General features: G+C 37.9%; 5 protein-coding genes across 5 annotated transcripts; 4 read left to right on the plus strand and 1 right to left on the minus strand.

Moving 5' to 3' along the window:
* Positions 1 to 1,052: 1,052 nt before the first annotated feature.
* Positions 1,053 to 1,718, minus strand: LOC132558376 (sporulation initiation inhibitor protein Soj-like). Its single transcript, XM_060222922.1, has one exon. The coding sequence runs from the start codon at positions 1,716 to 1,718 to the stop codon at positions 1,053 to 1,055; it is 666 nt and encodes a 221-aa protein (XP_060078905.1).
* Positions 1,719 to 4,340: 2,622 nt separating this feature from the next.
* On the plus strand, positions 4,341 to 5,057 carry LOC132558377 (uncharacterized). Its single transcript, XM_060222924.1, has one exon. It carries the CDS (start codon positions 4,341 to 4,343, stop codon positions 5,055 to 5,057), a length of 717 nt encoding a protein of 238 aa, XP_060078907.1.
* An 8,061-nt stretch (positions 5,058 to 13,118) lies between these two features.
* On the plus strand, positions 13,119 to 14,494 carry LOC132558378 (probable conjugal transfer protein TrbB). Its single transcript, XM_060222925.1, has 2 exons — positions 13,119 to 14,058; positions 14,286 to 14,494. Exons 1-2 carry the CDS (start codon positions 13,119 to 13,121, stop codon positions 14,492 to 14,494), a joined length of 1,149 nt encoding a protein of 382 aa, XP_060078908.1.
* Positions 14,494 to 15,819, plus strand: LOC132558379 (phosphoribosylamine--glycine ligase-like). The gene has a single exon (XM_060222926.1). The coding sequence runs from the start codon at positions 14,494 to 14,496 to the stop codon at positions 15,817 to 15,819; it is 1,326 nt and encodes a 441-aa protein (XP_060078909.1).
* A 377-nt stretch (positions 15,820 to 16,196) lies between these two features.
* Positions 16,197 to 18,656, plus strand: LOC132558380 (probable conjugal transfer protein TrbE part 2). The gene has a single exon (XM_060222927.1). It carries the CDS (start codon positions 16,197 to 16,199, stop codon positions 18,654 to 18,656), a length of 2,460 nt encoding a protein of 819 aa, XP_060078910.1.
* The last annotated feature ends 1,553 nt before the right edge of the window (positions 18,657 to 20,209 follow it).

Here is a 20,209-nt window from a genome sequence, read left to right on the forward strand (position 1 = left end):
TATAAATACAAATGATGTTATTCAGCCTCTTTTAATGACAATGCATGTTATCAGAACCAGATAATATAGCTACATAGCATCCTAGGGACTGCTTACAATCCCTAGGATCTTCTACTTCGAGGTCTCTTAATTTTTCAGATTTTGTAAAATTTGATATCGCAGCTCTACGAAAGGATCTCTTAGATCTACCTCCGAAAAATAATTCATAGCTACTGCACTATGAAAATTCTTACAAAGCCATTTACTAGCTTCTATTATGTTTGGGCTACTTTTTTCTATCTCTAGTTCAGGTGAACCAACGATAATATTTACTGACGGTGTATTACCTATTAACGCTATTTCCAAGCGTTCTTCCATATCCAATGACCAAAAATCACAGATTGTGCTTTTTAGGTGGCGAGATATTATATCTGCCTTATCATGTCTACTAGCCATTTATTAATCCTTTCCTGATTAATTGTGGTTAGCGGCGGGTCGTTGCTTCCGACAACGGCTCTCCGCGTCTTTTTTCAAGTTAATTCTTAGACCTTTTTAACTCCTTTCTATAAAAACCTCTTCTAAAAATTAGACTAAACTTTATTAACTGTAATATTAAATCTATCCTCTTATTTTTTAGTATTATTTTAATGACTCAAGGGGTGCTTCTCGCCTTAAATCTTCAATAATCTGATCGGTATTACCCTGCTCCATAGCTCGACGAATTAAAGCACGAACAACAGCACTGACAGATAGATTATCTCGTCGTATACGCTGACGTTTTCTATATTTACGCTCACGCTGATAAATCAGCTCTACAAAATCTTCTGTAGCAGCATCTAAAAAAATTGTCTTTGGAAAAGTATCATCGTTTATGCTTTTACTACTATTTGATTTAACAGCTTTTGACTTACGATCAGCTTGAATAGGTTCCTGCTGAATCAATTGACTCTTTTCGTTCAACCTATCATCCCCTGATACAGATGTATCAGGAGTAATACTCTCTTTCTGCTTTTTGCGTGCTTTAGCTTTTTCTTCACGCAATGCACTCAAACTACGGCTATTCATCAATAATCCTAACGTTTATTTTTCGGTTTTTGAGTTGGCAGTCCTAGCCTTACCAAGACTTCTTCACTTAAACAATCATAATCAATCGCTCCACGGGAAGCAGGTTCAAAATCCACAACCGACTTTCCTGACCTTTCAGCACGTTGAATAGCAGTAGATTTTCTGATTATGGTCTTCAAAAACGTATCCTCACCAAAAGCATCTAAAACATCCCAGTAAGTACGACGATTTTCAACTCCGTCACGTTTATCAACTGCACATTGTAAAAAACCAAGTGTCTCAATATCAACATCTAGATTTTCTTTAATTTCCATCAATCGCTCTTCTAACTCCAAAATATGCTTTGTCGCAGAACGTTGTAACGGCATCGGAATAATTAACTTATCCGCTGCGCTAACGGCTAACATGGTCAACCAATCACCCTTCGGGGATGTATCAATAATACAAAAATCCAATATATCTGCTTCTTTTTCAAGAGCTCGCCTTAATAGTAATTCGCTACCTACTTTTTTTTGTAATTGTGGTAATACATCTGCTAATCCACGTCCAGCAGGTGCAACGTACAGGTTTTCATTGTCTGAATGCTGCATAGCAATATCAGCAATAGAAACACTACGGATACTTTGACGAATTAAAACGGATTCTAGCCCGTCTTTCATGTCTTCTGGGTCCATACCCAAATAATCAGCAGCATCTCCTTGTGGATCAACATCTACTAATAGTGTTATATAACCACGTTTCGATAAACAAGCAGCCAAATTGACAGCTGTTGTTGTCTTGTGAACTCCACCTTTAAAATTCGTAATAGCTATACGGTGCAACTGGCCCCTTCCTATGACTATTTGTTACATAAATACAAAATACTTTAACGCTTAAGCGCTGTCAAGCTTAAGCACTTAACCACTAAAACATTAAAGCGTTTAAGAATTAAAGCACTTAAGAGCTAGAGCGCTTGAGCATTTTAACGCTTAAGCGCTGTCAAGCTTAAGCACTTAACCACTAAAACATTAAAGCGTTTAAGAATTAAAGAACTTAATTATTGAATGTATAATTTTAGAAATAATTACGAAAACGCTACTTCAAGACAGCTCGAAGCCTTTTTCTTTAGCAGCTTTGACAAGCAACGACCGTAGCTCCATTTTAAAAAACAAACTCTTCTTGCCTTCTTCTTTATATGATTTAGCACTAAAGACACTTTCAGAGTTAACACGTTGTACAGCTTCTTCTTCTAAAATGCCTAGTGCTTCTAACGATAAAGTTTTTTGATACTGCTCTACCAAATGGTCTTCATATTGTTCATGGATCCGTTTTTTTGACTCAGAAATAATTCGACGGGCTGTCGAACTTTCGCCCAAAGCTAACCGCTGATCTGCCATCGCAAGGGCATTATCATAATCCCCATAATCAAGAAAACGCTGGGCATCTTCTAAAAATTTACGTTTACGACGTTTTAAATCTCGCTCTGTACGCGTTTCAAAACCATCAGGAGGAGAATAGCCTAAAGGTGTATCTTCACTTTCTATAGCTTTCACCAACCATCCAGCAGGATTCTTGGGTTTTTTATTAATAGATACCAAATATTCAAAATGTTCTATTTGAAAAAGTACTTTTTCTTCGCCAAAACGACTAACAAGATTCATGGCTGCTTTGGGACTTGGTCCTAAAGCTGTTAGAGACTTAGCAGTCTCAGCATTCGTTTCCGGTGTCGTTACTGGAAGATCTTTTTGAATAGTATCTTCGGTATCTTCAAAATCGAATGGTAACTGTGTTTGATCTTTACGCTCTACAAAAAATCTCACTGCCACAGTCCTACGACCTTCTTTTTTGTATTCGACAGTAGCATTAATGTCCGTTACTTTACAAAGCTCCTTCAATGGTGCTTTGATAAGATCCCGATTAACATACTTAAAGGCTGAATAGTCACCTTCCTCAAAACCAAATAGTGCTAAATACTCTGAAATAGTAACCCATTCTGTAAATACAGATATTCTTTTTACGGCACTAACAGCGGCAACTAGAAATTCCCACAGTACTTGTGTATGTTTGCTTTTAATACCTCTTTGAACAACAAGATTTAATCTTGCATAAATATTAGGACTATATAAAAATTCACGTAGCTGTGGACTATAAGAATATTCACAAACACCATTTTTGATTTTTACTCCTGCTAAAGCAGTTGTGACCCCCCATTCATTCTTTCGGTCCTTACCAAGAATATTCCATTCCATTTGTGTAGCATTAAGGGTCTTCAAGGCGTCTTTCAGGACTTGCATGTTCTGAGAATTAAGCCCTAAAGTTCTTGCAATTTCAGAGATAGCTATCCGATGTACATCTCGCTTCATTAAATCTGGATATGCTTGTTTAAGAAGAACGTTGTAAGACTGTTTTTGTAACAGTGTTAAAGTGTTAGCAACATGAATCGCACCAGTATGCTTAATTAATTCATTTTTGCTCACAAGAACTTAATCCTTATTCTATACTTAGTTAATAAACTTTAAAGTATCATGGCATAGTAGGTGATAAAAAACAAGATATTTTTCTGTCACCTTATTTACCAAATGTACTCACCTTAATAAATCTCATACCAAATGTACTCACCTTTTATATTCCCCAAATCTATAAATCAGATAAAAACCTTTATAAATACAGCTAAAATTACTATAAATACCAAATTCGCTCACCTCTGAAAACTCTATACCAAATATACTCACCTTATTTACCAAATCAATTCACCCTTAAACACCAAATTCGCTCACCTTATTTACCAAATATCTTCACTATAAATACCAGATTCACTCACCTTAATAAGAAAAAAACCAATAACTACAACACTTTATATCGTCTTTAAATTCTTTAATTTATTAAACTGTTTGTTAAATAGTAAACAACAACATAGTTGTTGTTACTATTTAAATGGCATGGTGGATAAATGATTATAGGTTGTCTAAAAAACAATTCTAGATACCAAATTCACTCACCCTTAAGTCACTTAGATAATAATTAAATATGCATATTTATCTAATAAGAAACCTATATATCTAATTATACGCGGATATTTTTTAGATTTAAACGACCATTAGTCTGATCACCTGATAAAAATTACGTCTTTAGATCAGTGTTTTTCCTACGCAAATAGAATAAAAGAATATTAATAGACACATTTGAGTGTATATCTGAACTTTAACACTTAAACCTATTTGACTATGTTGACGCTTTAAATAGGTTATATTGCTATTTGTTAGTATTTTTTCAATAGCTACACTATCAAGTAAATTAAATAACTCTAAAGATAAACGATGAAAATTCTCATTGCTGAAGACAATCATTACCTTCAAAATTTACTACACTTTGTTATGAATCAGTGGGGGTATGATTATGATCTTGTTCATAATGGCTTAGAAGCTCTTTCTACAGCTCAAACAACAACTTACGATCTCTGTCTAATGGATCTACAAATGCCACTTTTAGATGGATATCAGGCTACTAGACGATTACGTAAACTCGTTCCCTATTTTCCTATTGTTGCCTTTACTGCAACTGGGACACTAGAATACAATTCTCTAATAGATGATTGTTTACAAAAACCCTTTGAGTTGACTCTACTCAAAAGAACCATTGAACAGTTGACTGTTAAAAGATCAACACTCATACTCAATAAACACAATGACATCAATCTTAAAAAGGAGACTCCTATGGATTCAGAACATTTACGGGAACTTAGAGCATTAGATCAAAAAGGATTAACAAAACTGGTCATTCGTAATACAGGAAATGAAGTTATTGTCGCCAAAAATGTTCAAAATAAGATTACTCATGACCTCATCGCAAAAGGACAAGAGTTAGCTGTCTTTTTAGACCGTTCTGACAAACCAGGAGTTTGTCATCTCTACAAGTCAACGCTTCATATGACGACAGGATATCTGTTGCCAGAATCAATGGAAGCCTTAATAGAGGAAGAAGATTTAGCTCTAGCTAGTATGCATCAACCTGCATTAAATCGGGAACAAGACTAACTGATAGACCTGTGTTGGTTCAGTTGATCCGTTGTTTTGACGATTTCACTAGGTTTAACGTTTAGAGTATCAGCTAATCGCCACAGGGTATATAAGCTTGCTGCTCTATGTCCTTGTTCCAGTAACGATATATGTGTTCTATGGATTCCGCTTGCTGTCGATAATTCTTCTTGAGTAAATCCTTTTCTGTTACGTATTATTGATAATGCTTTGCCAAAGTCTTTTTTTAACTTCTGATTATATTTCATTTTTTTCTTGTCTTTTAGGTCGACGTTCCTGCTTGCAAGCAATGATCGTATTTTAGCTGAAAGCCTAATGGCTTGTTTGTTTCAGTAGTATTTTGTTGTTGTTTTTAGTGCGCTGTTCAGGATACATTTGAGATTACACACGCCCGCGAACCCGTCAAGCATACTTGACTGAACCGCTTTTATGCCTGTGTCTTTTTTTTCTCAAATGAACCGCGCAACAAAAACAGTGTTGCTGAGACTGAGAAGGAGACAAGAAATGGCCAATTTTAAACTGAACGATAAAGCTAGAGCAGCTTTTCATAAGGTGATAGAAGCTTTTAAGACAGGCGAGGTTTCTAAAACTTGTGCTTTAGCTACCTTTCCAACAGTTGACCTTCCTGCTAACAACTGGTCTTTATCTAACCGATGGTTAGCGATGATGACGACTTTAGACCCTGATTGTCGTGGCTTTAAACAGTGGAAAACTGTCGAGCGTCAAGTCAAAAAAGGGGCTAGTGCAACGTATATTTTAGGGCCTAAATTTAAAAAGGAACTCAATGAAGATACGAACGAGGAAGAAAAAAGACTGATAGGTTTTTTTACTATTCCTGTTTTTCCTTCTTATTCAACAGAAGGCAAAGACCTTGACTATCAAGCAATATCATTACCTAGTTTTAATTTTTTGGATGTAGCGAAGGCGTGGTCTATTAAGGTAGAAACGATGGCTTTTAATGGGAGTAGTTATGGATTTTTTTGTCGCCATCCGCATGGGGAGACGATAAAACTAGCGACACCAGAAGAGCTTGTATTTTTTCATGAATTAGCCCACGCAGCCCATAATCGAATAGGTCATCAAAAAACGCAATTAGGACAAGAGCCTTTTAGAGAAGTAGTTGCACAACTGAGTGCGGAAGTATTGATGCATAGCATTTATCAAGATTTACCTGTATCAGGTAAAAGTTTTGACTATATCAAAGTCTATGCAGAGAAGGAGAACAAAAGCCTATTAGATGGTTGCTTAGATGCCCTTATTGATGCGTCTAAGGTTGTCGATCTAATCTTAACGACTTCTAAACGAGGGTAGGGTGAGATGACACAACTACAAATAAACAGAGCCTATGCTCGCCTGAATAAACCTAATTTCAAACACCTAACAACTAGAGAAAAGAAGATAGCCAAGCTTGTTTTAAAGAAGCGACAATAGGAGATGGAACTTTATGGTTACCGTGGTCTTTATGCGAGGATGCCGAGAAAAGATAATGGCAGTGTTGACTGGGAGATGATGAGTGAAAAAGAGCTAGATTTATTTGATTACGTGTTGAAGGAGCATGAGCGAGCGTTAAAGCAACTTTCGACCTATGAAGAAGAGGAAATAAAGGCAACGCTGGATAAGTTTGTCCGAACGCAATCTTACTATGGTAGTTATTGATGGAATTAGAAATTGTATAAGTAAAAGAAGATTGTCATAATAAGAGATAAGGAAACGAGAATGAAGAAATTAGTATTAGGAATAATCACATTATTATTTACAGGATCACTAGCAATAGCGAGTGATGATGCAGTGACGTTTCGTCAAAGTGATAGAGATCGTATGCTGAGGCTTGAAGAAGGTTTAAAGTATACGCAACATCAAATAGCGGAACTCAAAGAAAGTACGCAGCATCAGATAAGTAATTTGCGCGAAGCAATAGAAGATCAAAGACAAGACAGTAAAGATCAGTTTAATACATTAGTAACTATTTTATTTACAGGAATGGTCGCGTTGGTGGGATTTATATTGTGGGATAGGCGATCAACGTTGGCACCTGTGCAGCGTGAGCAGAAAGAAGATCAAAAGCGTATAGAGGGATTACTGGAGGCGGTGAGGGCGTTAGCCCCTGAGCATCCGAGACTAGCGGAAGTCTTAAGGCGATTTAATTTATTGTAACGTCATTTAACAAGAGAATAGATTTAAATGAAAGAGGTTCCATTAGGAGCCTCTTTTTTTATTTGTATTAGAGAGGATATTGTGAATGTTAAAAAAGGCAAGAAGTAGAAGCTTTGAGCCGCAAGAATCTATGGTAGAGGTATGGTTTTAGAAATCAGTATTAGGAAAGAATCGGATGCGTCAGAAGAGTTAGAGAGGTTGAATGATCAGCTGTGAAGGTATAGGAGGTATGCTAAGAATCTCCGTCATAGCGCAAGATAAAGAAGGTCTGCATTTTGCATCATATATATGATTATAATACTATAATTACTAACTATTTAAAAAAAGTAATAAGAGATGTAATGTGATACATACTGCATCTGAAACTAGAGACGGTTAAAATGGTTGATTATGAAGGGTGAAGCCACTCAAGAAGTTGTTTATCTGGGAGGACTCGTTGATATATCAGGAGTCAACGCACTAACTATTGGTGACTACACAACCAATATTCCCGACTTCTTAGCGGGTCTGTTTGAGGCTCTTTTTTTGGATGTTATAAACCTGAATAAAGAAGCACGAGATGTAATTGAAGAGCTAGGCTTTGATCTGCTTGAATCTCGTAAAAACCAGGAAGATATGAGCATCTTTCGTGATGGAGAAAACAGGGGTCAACGTGTGAACCGTTTAGCCAATTATGGAGGTCTTTTAAAGATTACTGGTATGCATATTTTTAATGAACATTTTTTACTGGGTTATCTTTGTTATGCGAAAAAAAAGATGGAACAGTTAGATGCATCGACCTATCTAAATTACGCGGAACGTGGCAATAAAATTATTTTGGAGCGAGCCGAAGAGAAGCGGGATTTTTGAGTTGATGAATGGGGTTTTATGTGGGTGATCAGACGCTGAAATTTTTGGGTCGATTGGCGCGTCAAGCTAAATATCAGAAATACAGTAGTTATAAGCATAGACGAGCAGTCGGTGGTGGTAATGGTAAGAGGCGTAGCGTTATTGAAGGGCGTTGTCTTTCTTTGAAAAGAGACTGGAGGTCGCATGGTTTATATATAGAGAGAGGTAGTGCGAGTCTGACCGGAGAGATGGCAACAGGATTTGATGGTTTTGTTGATGATGGTATATCACTATCTGAGACCTTGAAGTCGTGGTATTTAGAAGGTAAAAAGCGGTTTGAGCGTTTATGGACATTTATCATTAGTCCAGAAGATGGGAATCGATTAGATCTAAAAGAGCATACACGTTGTGTGATGGATGGACTGATGAAGGAGCTAGATAGAGAGATTGACTGGGTAGGGGTAGAGCATTACGACAAAGAGCATCGTCATGTGCGTGTAGCGATGCGTGGAATTGATGTTGATGGTTATAGTTTTTATTTGGGAAGTTATCATTTCAAACGAATGTGTGAGGTATCTATCGGACATGCGACAGATTGTTTAGGTTATTGTTTGGAAGAAGGGGTTGCGGTTGGCCTGGAAAAAACATTAGGAGTAGAAGCGGGGGTTGTTAGGTGATTAGATCGCGAGCCATGTACGCGTTGGCTGGTGGTGTTGAAGGTCGTTACCAGACGCTGAAATTTTTGGGTCGATTGGCGCGTCAAGCTAAATATCAGAAATACAGTAGTTATAAGCATAGGCGAACAGTTGGTGGTTTTAGTGGTCAGCGGCGTAGCGTTATTAAAGGGTGTTATCGCTCTTTGAAAAGAGACTGGAGAGCACATGGTTTATATATAGAGAGAGGTAGTGCGAGTCTGACCGGAGAGATAGCAACAGGATTTGATGGTTTTGTTGATGATGGTATATCACTATCTGAGACCTTGAAGTCGTGGCATGCAGAAGGTAAAAAGCGGCTAGAGCGAGTAGGGAAAGCAGAGCGTTTATGGACATTTATCATTAGTCCAGAAGACGGGAATCAATTAGATCTTCAAGACCATACGCGTATGATTATGAGTGATCTTATGGATCAATTAGGGCGAGATGTTTCGTGGGTGGGTGTTGAGCACTATGATAAAGAGCATCGTCATGTGCATGTAGCGATGCGTGGAGTTGATATTGATGGTCATAGTTTCTATTTAGGAAGTCATCATTTTAAACGAATGCGTGAAGTATCTATCGAACATGCGACAGACAGTTTGGGTTATCGATTGGGGTCTGAGATTGCTTTGGGAATGGAGAAGACATTAGAGGTCAACCATGTAACAGAACTGGATCGGCACATTTTTAGTGAAGATCGAGATCACCTCGAAGTCCAAAATCTTGATTGGAAGACCTATGATGGTCATAGCATCAATCATCAGGTTAAACGTCGTCTCGATTATTTAGAGGAGATCGGCCTGGTTGTTCGTGAGAAGCAGGTGTACCATTTTGATGGTGCTGGAGTTTTAGCTGGTTTACAAGAGATCCAGGAGAGTCAAGACATATATAAACGTGTTGCTAAACATCAGATGAGTACGGGATCATCTTGGCAGCGAGAGATTAACAGTGAGGTTCTGAGTGAGCTAACAGGAAGATATTTAGGTTATGGCGAGATTGACGAGATGAGAGATCGTTATTATATGTGTATTGAGGATAGTAAAAAAGATCAGATTCGTTATGTTGAGATAACTGGACAACAAGCAGAAGTTTGGGGTTTATCAGATTTAAGCGGAGGTAATGCTATTGATTTATATCGTGGAAGACGAGGTTACTATTATTTAAATGATCTCAAGGATGATGCTAGTTTAGACTTTGTTCTATACCGAGATGCGATTGCTTATGTTAGTGATCATGGCAGTTTCCCAGAGTTTAAAGAAGAGGAGGAATCTTATCATGATAGCTATAGCAATATGTTACTAACTTGCTGTAAGCATTTATTTTCAGAGGAGGTAATTTACCTTGATGAAGGATGTTATCAGGTAGATAATGACAGCTGGTATGTATTTGAGCGAGACTTAAAGCCCCCAAGTCATTTAGAGTATAGGAGACATAGCCAAGATCTCGAAGCTGCGTTATTTGCACAAGCAGAAGCGGAGCGTCAAGATCTTTTTATGGATGCCCTAATTGATCAAGGTTTAAATCAAGATATAGAGGAAGCTATTGAACGAGAAATGAAAGTTTCTGGCGAGGAGGATTTTATCATTCTCAAAGCACAAGCAGAAGAATTATATGTTTCAAAAGAGTTGGTATTAAAAGAACAATTACGAGATAGCCCTAGATTAAAGCAGTATTTAGAGCAAGATCCGATGGTGTATTTAACCTATGGTAGAACGCTTGAGCGTCAATTAGAACAAGAAGAACCTGCAAGCGTTAAAGATTCAGATCTTAGTATTTAAGGAGCATAATCTGTGCTTACAGATTTAATTTACTGGGTACAAAATGAAGCGACGTTAAGAGAGCTTATAGGTTATCCCGTTGTTTTTATATGGTTTGCCAATATTCTGTTTCCTGATGTTCGTCTGTTCCAGAAGCTTCAAGCGATAACTCTTTTACCGTTTACATTACCCATTGTTTTTATAATTTATTTAACCGCGAGTTTACTGTTTCTAGCCAAAGAGTTTATTCAATATTTATTACGGTTATTGTTGATTGATTACCGTACACTAACAGTTATCTGTATTGCATCAATGGTGCTGTCATGAAAGAGCAACAACAATCACGTATGTTTGCTGCACTGCTCATGGTGCTCTTAGGTTATTTTTTTGCACAACAAGCAATGGCATACTTACAGGGATTGAGTTTACCTGTTATCGATCCGACATATTTAATTAGAAGCAGCTTGGATATTATTTTTTCAAGCAGTGCTGGCATTATGGATGGTAAAGTCAACACAGAGTTACTTGCTGTTTGGGTATTACTGTTACCGCCATTATTGTTGTTATTTGTTTTTGATATTTTCAAAAACAAATTTGCAATTAGAAATAAAAAGTATTTAGTTTTTGCGACAAAGCAAGATTTGCGAAGAGCCAATTTACTTAGAGAACAAGCAAGTGATCATGGTATTTACATTGGCGAATGTTTAGAGCGCTTTTCAAATGCCAAAACATCGCGGGGTCGTTATGGAATTTATGATAGAGGCGAATTACATCATGTCATAGTCGGTCCAACTGGTTGTGGCAAAGATGTCACGTTAATGAGCAAGATGGTTTTGGGAGCACCGGGAAGATCACTTATTATTGTTGATCCCAAAGGTGAGATGTACGATTCAACAAGTGGTTATAGATCAACGATTGGCCCAGTATATCGTTTTTCACCTTTTGAATCGGGATATGATCATATAAATCCTTTGGATTATGTTCCTGAGTATCCGATGGATGAGCAATATATCCGTTATCTTGTTTATGAACTGAACAAAGATAACCTAAAAAAAACGGGTAATGTTTTCTTTCCTCAAAAAGGCGGTGAGCTTGTTATTGCTGCGATTTTACATTGTTTCTATCATCAAAATTGTAGTGGATCGCTAGGAGATGCTTTAAAGTTTCTAACACGTCAAGAAAAATACAATACATTACTAGAAGAGATGGTGTCAGGAGTGCATCAAGGTTTAAGGGATGGTATTCATCCAGTTGTTAATCATGTTGTAGGCGATTTAAAAAAGTCGTCAGAATCAGAGAAGATGCTTGCTGGTATTTGGTCGAGTGGGGTTTCGATTCTTGAGCCTTTCAAAAATGAGTGTATAAGCAATAATTTTTCTAGCAGTACAATTGATTTAGAGTCATTTATTTGCAGCGACACACCACAGACGTTATATATCACGTTTCCGATTAATCAAATGTCTACAGTCGGGCCACTCATTCAGGTTGTGATTGGTACGTTACTTGATCAATATACGAGGCAACAAGTAAGCGGAAGTAGTGCAAAACATTTAGATTATCCAGCGACACTGATTGTTAATGAGGCAGCGGTTTTGGGCAAACCAGACAAATTAATAGAAGCGTTAGGCTATTTACGTCAATATGGTTTGGCTGTAACGTTGGCATACCAACATCTTGGTCAAGTCTTGGATATTTTTGGTAGTGTTTCGGTTTTAGAAAATTTTGCAATTCAGAGTTTTTTTCCACCAAATAGCATTGACACAGCAGAATATATATCTAAGCAACTGGGTAAACATAGGGAGAAAAGAGGGCATAGCGATTTTGAGCAAGAAGTTGTCAATATGTCTGTTTCTGACATTATGAACATACCGAGGTTAGAAATAGGCAAGCAAGGTTTACGTCAAGCAGGTAAGCATATGATTCGTTACACGTCAGGTGGGAATATGCTTTGGATTTTAAGCGAATCATACCCTTATTTTTATGATGAGTCGTTTAAGCGCTTATTGGTCGGTGTACCAAAGATCGTCAGATCTCAAAAAGAATTTTACCTGAAGGTATCGAAAAGGCCATCTTTTATTCAGACAGAAAATATATCACAAGAGGAGGTTTCGCAGTTGGAATCACGGTTAGATAAAGTAGAGCTTGAAGAAGAGAAAGACGTATCTGTTTTACCAGATCATCAGGAAAAAGCAGATGTTACTGATCTGGTAAGCGATTTTCGTAAAGATGTTGGTTTATGAAAAAAGTGCATAAACGTCTGACAATAAACTTGACTGAGTCTCAAGTACAGTACATCGAACGCTATCAAAAAGATCATGGTCTTAAAAGCAATAGCGCGGCTGTGTCTTCATTAATAAATTTGGCGAAACGTTTAAATACTCGTGACAATATTGATACCATCGAAAGACGTTTAATTAAGACCTTAACAAAAGCGATCCAACCAATCTTGGATACAGCTGAATTACAAGTAAATCAGAAGGTGATGTTAGATGCCTTTGTAGAGATGATGTTGCTTTATATTCCCGATATAAAAGATACAAGAGCGCGGTTGGCAGCAAAAGCCTCTCTCGCGTCACGAGTAAAAGAATTTGAAGCGATTGTCGAGCGAAAATACCGAGAGTTAGCAGATGAAATCTGATGTTGATTCAGGACAGGTGAAACAGCTTCAGCGCTGGTTAGGTACAGAGATTCTAGATTTATTTGATCGCGATGATGTGACAGAAATTGAGGTGAATCCAGATGGTCGCGTGTGGATTGATACATTTCAAGGCCATATACAACTTGAGACGAACTTAGATCAAAATACACGTTTATCAATTATGAATACAGTAGCAACATTAAATGGTACAACAGTTAATTATAGTCAGCCGCTACTAAGTGCTTTGTTTCCTATTGGCAATCTACGTTTTAATGGTCAAGTACCGCCGGTTGTTTCAGGCCCCTGTTTCACATTAAGACTAACAGCTCACAATAACCTGACCTTAGAAACCGCAAAAGATGAGGGGACGATTAGTGAGTCGTACTATGATTTTATTGTTGGTGATGTGATCCCTAACTATCGTAATACGTTGATTATTGGTGGCACGTCATCAGGAAAAACCACGCTTTTAAATACGATTTTACAGAAAGCCGCTGATCTTTGTCCCGAAGATCGTGTAATCATTTGTGAAGATGTGCCTGAAATCAAAGTAAGTCATCCCAACCAGATTTGCTATACAACAGATACACGTAGTGGGGTGACGATGCAGACGTTAGTAAAAGAAGCGTTGCGTATGAATGTTACGCGGTTGATGTTAGGTGAGGTTCGTGATGCCTCAGCAAATGACGTTTTGAAAGCCTGGAATACGGGGCATCCAGGTGGTTTTACTACGATTCACGCCAATGATGCTAAATCTGGATTAATCCGTTTGGAACAACTTATGATGGAAGGTGGAGTTATGCCGCAACAAGAATGGATCGCAGATGCTATAGACGTTTTGATTTTTGTTAAACGTCAAGAAAAAAAGAGATATATTGCCGATATAAAAAAAGTCGTAGGTTTTGATAAAAATAACTACATATTAGAAAGTATTTAAAAGGAGAAAAAAAGATGATATATAAAACACTACTATTATCATTTGCGGGGTTATTATTATTTACAACAACAGGTTCCGCTTCTGAAGTATTACAAGGACTAGATATTGATGATGCAACGGATACGATTAGTACAGGAGTTAGCACTTTTATTTGGGTCGCCTTTGCAGTAGCAGTAGCAATAGTTGGTGGTATTGCAATTGTTTCTGGAAGATTTACAGAAACCGGTGCGAAAGTTGTAGGTTTTCTAATCGTAATAGCAGTTGTTGGTGCGATTGTAAGCTATGCTCTCGACCGAGCTAACAGCAATGTTGCTAGTGGTTCTACCTGGAGTCCAGCGCAACTGGAGCAATTACAAGCCTGTGAAGCAAAACATCAAGATGTTACAGCTCTGCGAAATTGTCTAAAAGAGAAAAAGGCTCAAAAATAATGAAATTTATGATTGTTGGTCAGGGTGGGCGTGAAAGTTCGTTTGCTAAAAAGCTAGCTGAGGATAGCGTTGTCTATGCTGCTTTTGGTCATAAAAATCCAACGATTGTTGATATTGTTGATGAGACAGGAGGTCGTTACATTACGGTCGACATCAAAGATGGCCATAAACTCGCGGACTTTGCTCAAGAGGAAGCTATCGATTATGTATTTGTCAACTGCGACGATCCACTAGCAGCAGGTATTGTTGATATTTTATTAGATCGAGGTATCAAAGCAATTGGGCCGACAAAGGCAGGAGCACGAATTGAATGGGACAAGATATTTTCGATCCAGCTGATAGATCGCTTATTACCACAATACACACCCGTATTTAAAGTTATTTCTACGCAATCAGATATTGACGAGGCAATACAAGAGTTTGCTGAATCAAAGTTAGAAATCGTTGTTAAACCGCAAGGTCTAACAGGTGGTAAAGGCGTAAAAGTGATGGGTAAACACCTACATAGCCAAGAGGATGTCAAAGCATACATTATCGAATTGCTAGAAAAGAAACCTGGTGAACAGGTACTACTGGTTGAAAAATTAGAAGGTCTAGAATTTACCATTATGGGTATTACCGATGGAGAACATACTGTTTTTTCACCAGCCTCTTATGATTATCCCTATCGCTATGAACAAGATAAGGGTGCGGGAACGGGTGGAATGGGTTGTTTTACAGATATCACGCCACACTTACCATTTATGACCGAAAAGCAGTACGAAGAATGTACCCATATTATGTCTGAGGTTCTTAAGGATCTAAAGGCACAAGGACTCCATTTTAATGGTGTGCTTAATGGTGGTTTTTTTGTAACAGAGCAAGGTATAAAATTTATGGAATTTAATGGTCGCTTTGGAGATCCAGAAGGGATTAATATTCTATCGATTTTAGACTCTAATTTTTCTAAGATTTTAGAAGCGATCTATCATCAAAATTTATCAGAAAACGATGTTGTCTTTAAGCAGCAAGCAAGTGTTGTGAAATATCTCGTGTCACCATCCTATCCTGAAAAGGGTGATCCAATTCGTTTCGAGTTACCCATTGAGCAATTTGAATCTGAAGGCTTGTCCGTTGTTTTCTCTTCTGCGATTCGTAATGAAAATGGAGACTATCAGACAGTTTCATCATCGCGAGTCGTTGGTATTAGTGGTGTTGGTGATAGCGTTCCGGAAGCGTCAGACAGGATAAATACTTGTATTGATCGTTATTTTTCAGGTGGTTTAGAGTATCGACGTGACATAGGATCTGCTGAAGAAATTGAAAGGCTTAAGCAGGTGTTTTGATTCGTGGAGGAGTACCGTCACATATACAGAGGTTTACGTGAACGCCCTACGATTGGTCATGGGAACTACAAAATTTCACTTATGGTTCTTGTTATTGCTGGTATGTTACTGCTCATACCCTTTCTACTGACGATTACAGGTGAAATCGGACTGCTTTCGGGTTTACTTTTAATGGTAGCGGTTCTCATCTTGGCTGCTTGGGCATTATCTTACTTAAATCGTATCGGTCGGTATGATCCAGATTTTTTTGAATTGACTGGTCAATATTGGAGAATCGTTGGTATATCTGGCAATAGATCTTATGTACCAGCAGTATCTACAGTTAAGGCTCAGACCTCTAAAGAATATCCCAATGATTTAGAAGGTGGTGAACTCTAATGTCAGAGTTAAAATCCGTAGATTACGGATTAGATGAATATATACCTTGGGATCTCATTACAAACGAAGATGGCGGTTTTGATCCAAAAAATATAGATGCTGCCAACACGATTTGGCAGAAGGATCATTCGTTTTTAGCTGTTTATCGTGTTGCAGGTGTTGACGATCAAACATTATCTGTAGATGATCTATCCTATCAGGTTGAGACGCTAAATCGTTTTCTGATGCAGATGGGTACGGGCTGGATGATGCAGTTTGACGTTTTGCGTCGTGAAACGCCTGATTATCCGACATCAACAACAGTGACGAATTTACCGATTGTCTCCTTTATTCAGGAGCATCAACAAGTTCGTTTTTGTCAAGATGATTTTCTACATCAAAATCAGCTTTATTTGTCATTAACTTTTCGTGCTAGTCGTAGCATGTCAGGAGGACAATTCGTAGCTGATACAAATTATCGTCGAGTAAAACCTTTAAAGCAGCTATGTCAAAGCTTTAACAAAAAATTAACTGAACTATTATCTATGGTCGGTGGTATTCTAGCTTACCAGCGTTTAACGGGTGAAGATTTACTGACCTATCTACATACAACGCTAACAGGTTTAAATCAGCATTATCACCTTATCCACGATCCCGCAGGACTTAGTCATTTTCTTTCGAGTCAAGATTGGTGGCCAAATCAAAGTCGTATTGGAGAGCTATATTACAGCTTGATATCAATTACGGGACTGCCAAGACAGACGGGCCCGTTTTTATTGTCATTTCTAAATAATCTGAACCTAAGCTATCGTTGGAATCAGCGTTATATTTTGTATGATCGTGATAGAGCACGTAAAAAACTGAGTGATACCCAAAGTAAGTTTTTTACTCAACGTGGCGGTGTGCTTGGTGTTGTACGTCGTGCAATGCGACTTGATCACAAGCATACCTATTATGGAGATGAAAAAGAAAAGCAAGCGAGTAATGTAGCAGAAGCAAAAGAATTGCTTGACGCGGGAGATCTTACCTATGGTTTGCACAGCAACACGCTTGTTTTTTATGATCGAGACAAACAGCACTTGGAAGATGAAACACAAACAGTATTAAAAGAGATTCGTAAACGTGACCTTATTTGTCGTTTGGAAACGATCACACCGCCTGTTTTTTTAGGCACATTACCAGGTAATTCGTATTTTAATCCCCGTAAATATTTTTACAATACGTATCAAGTTTCCGATATGTTACCTGTTAATAGCCCCTATCTTGGTGATCGAAATAGTACGCATCCTAAATTATCAGTAGAGCCTTGTCTGATGATGGGTTTTTCAGACGGAGGTACACCATTTTATTTGAATCCTTTTGTTGAAGATCGTGGTAATACAATTATTCTTGGACAAACAGGTGGCGGGAAATCTTTTTTATCAAATATGATGACGCTCAACTGGCTAAAATATCCAGGAGCACGTGTCTTAGATCTGGAAATAGGAAAATCTTCCTATGTTCAGTGTAAAGCAGTAGGTGGCAGCAATTATGAGCTAAATGCTGATCAACCCCATTTTCAACCTTTGCGTTTACTACAGAATGCCCTAGATTTTAGCTGGCTTGAAGGTTGGTTAGAGGTCGTTTTTTCCTTAAACAATGTTGAACTTAATATAGAGCGTCGCAAATTATTAAAACAAGCGATGGAGCTTGTGCGCGATCAACATCAAAAGCCAACAATGACGGATTTAATGACGCAAATTCAAGATGAAGAATTAAGAAGTATCCTTTCAGACTATACAATAAATAGCCAGGGAGTTGGTAGGATTTTTGATGCAGATAATGAGCCTGTTTTACAAGGACGTTACGGGCGGATTCAATTAGATGCAATTTTGTCGCAAGGTATTCCTGAGCGTTTTGTGATTCCAGCCCTGATGTATATTGTTCGTTTTGCACGCCATTGGCTTGATGGTATCCATCCGCTACTGATTCGTTTTGATGAAGCCTTTTTGTTATTAAGCCATGATCTTTTACGAGATTGGTTGCAAGAAGAATTTAAAACAATTCGTAAAGATTTTGGTTGGATCTTGTTTTCTACACAGGAATTACAAGATATTACAGGTAGTCAAGCAGGTGAAACTATCTTGTCGCAGTGCGTCACACAGATTTTTTTACCAGACCAAACAGCACTTAGTGATCAAGAAGTCTATATAAAGCGGCTTGGTTTAAGTTTAGAAGAACTGAGATTGCTGTTTAAAGCAGTGCCCCGCCGAGACTACTATCTACGTCGTTTTGAGTCTGGCCAGCGTGTCAGTAGGTTATTTCGTTTGGTTGTTGGTGAGCTGGAGCTAGCGATTTGTGGCGCGGCAGGGGAAGAGAAAGCTAAAGAAGTAGATGAATTGATAGAAGCCCATGGTGATGAGTGGTTATTTGAATATTTACGTCAAAATGATATCCCTCAAGCGTGGCTAGAGCATTGGCAGAAGGGGATGGGGGGATGAGTGATATAGAATTCTGATCCGAGACGCGCCTTTTAATTTTTTTGGATTCTCCATTTATTTATGCTAATTTTTAGCATATCTTTATTTCAATACATAGATATTGTTTAAGTTAATAAGGAGCTTTTATTCTAAAAAGAGCTAACTTGTGAGCCAAATTTCTCAAATAAAACAAAGACAGAAAGATGATATCTTTCACGAACCAATTCCAACCTATCAACGTGCGCGCCAGTTTTGGTTACAGTCGGGGGATCTGAAGTATTTTTTTTCTGAATTTGGGCAGCGCTATCCATTACTTCCAGATATTATCCATCAAGTTACAGCGAACCTACAGCCTGTTCTTAAACGCATTCCCAAAGACTATATGTCAAGAATTCGGCCAGCAGCAGCGTATCTATTTACTGAATGGATGCCCCTAGGATACAGTGCAATGCTACCTGTAGCTGAAAAAGATTTAGTATCAGCTACACAAGCAATGATGCATTATGGTATTGCAGTCACACTTTTAGATGATCTTTCTGACACAGATCAGTTTGATGATCTTTTTGGTACACAGGCATCTGAACGAATTGCAAAAGTAGTTTACCGTCATTTTTATCCGTGCTGCGATTTTGATATTCCTGGTTCTACGAGCTACCAAGAATATGAACTAATCCAGTTTTTGATTGAGCAACTAGAGAATTTTTGTTTGTATGTTCGTTCATTACCTAATGCTCAAGCTATAGAGGATCATTTTTCAGATTTACTACGTCGTATGCTTTTAGGTGTACTTATATGTCGTCATATTCGTCACAAAATTTTGAAAGCTCAGATTACGATGCAGGAGTTAGGACAATTAGCAGATTATATTCACCATGGTATGACTGTGATGATGGTTGGTGTCGTTGGTTTAGCTCATCATCATTTTGATTGTTTGATGCCACTTACGCAAGGTGAAATACGCCAAGACTTTGAAACTGCACAGTTACTTTGTCATTACCAAAATGCCTTAGCAACCTTAGATCGTGAATTACAGGCCAGTGACCCAACGAATCCGATTATCATTGCAGCCGCAGCAGATTATATAGAGTCAGGAGCGTCCTTAATTAGCTTTTCCCAAATGTTAGAGACGGAGATATTTCAGCAGTTTTTGAGGCAAAATTCCGTTTTGCTTAAACAACAAATGAGTTCTACAAAGCGTGTATTTTTAGGCTATACTAACTGTTTAGCACCATTAACAGTTAAATGTTTTTTTAAACAGTATACTTTTGGGGTTTGTAATTTAGAGCTACTATACAAAATTGCGAGGGGAAATGTATGAGTCATGTTACGAGACTAGATACTCATAAATTAGATGACATCTTTTTAAAATTTGCACAAACACTGACAGAAAACTTAAATCTAGAAGAGATGGCTCAGGCTGTTGTTGATTTAATGGTTGATGCTTTGGGGTCTAGTGGTGGTGTTGCCTGAGGATGAAGGTTATGTGTATCCATTTACGGTTTCCAATACAAAAATTGTTAATTTTGCTTTAGAAAAATTACAGATTCCCTTTCGTGATCATTGTTATGACACGG

This window comes from Ylistrum balloti, unplaced genomic scaffold, assembly GCF_031769215.1.
Source record: "Ylistrum balloti isolate Yb309-2 unplaced genomic scaffold, AGI_CSIRO_Ybal_v1 Utg370784, whole genome shotgun sequence".
Classification (NCBI taxonomy): Eukaryota; Metazoa; Mollusca; class Bivalvia; order Pectinida; family Pectinidae; genus Ylistrum; species Ylistrum balloti.

Excerpts from the sequence above, each read along its gene's own strand:
- LOC132558376 (XM_060222922.1), bottom strand. The coding sequence starts at position 1,718 with ATGGACCCAGAAGACATGAAAGACGGGCTAGAATCCGTTTTAATTCGT.
- LOC132558377 (XM_060222924.1), top strand. The coding sequence starts at position 4,341 with ATGAAAATTCTCATTGCTGAAGACAATCATTACCTTCAAAATTTACTA.
- LOC132558378 (XM_060222925.1), top strand. The coding sequence starts at position 13,119 with ATGAAATCTGATGTTGATTCAGGACAGGTGAAACAGCTTCAGCGCTGG. Across the intron at positions 14,059-14,285 it reads AAATAACTACATATTAGAAA|AAACCGGTGCGAAAGTTGTA; the intron begins GTATTTAAAAGG and ends GAAGATTTACAG.
- LOC132558379 (XM_060222926.1), top strand. The coding sequence starts at position 14,494 with ATGAAATTTATGATTGTTGGTCAGGGTGGGCGTGAAAGTTCGTTTGCT.
- LOC132558380 (XM_060222927.1), top strand. The coding sequence starts at position 16,197 with ATGTCAGAGTTAAAATCCGTAGATTACGGATTAGATGAATATATACCT.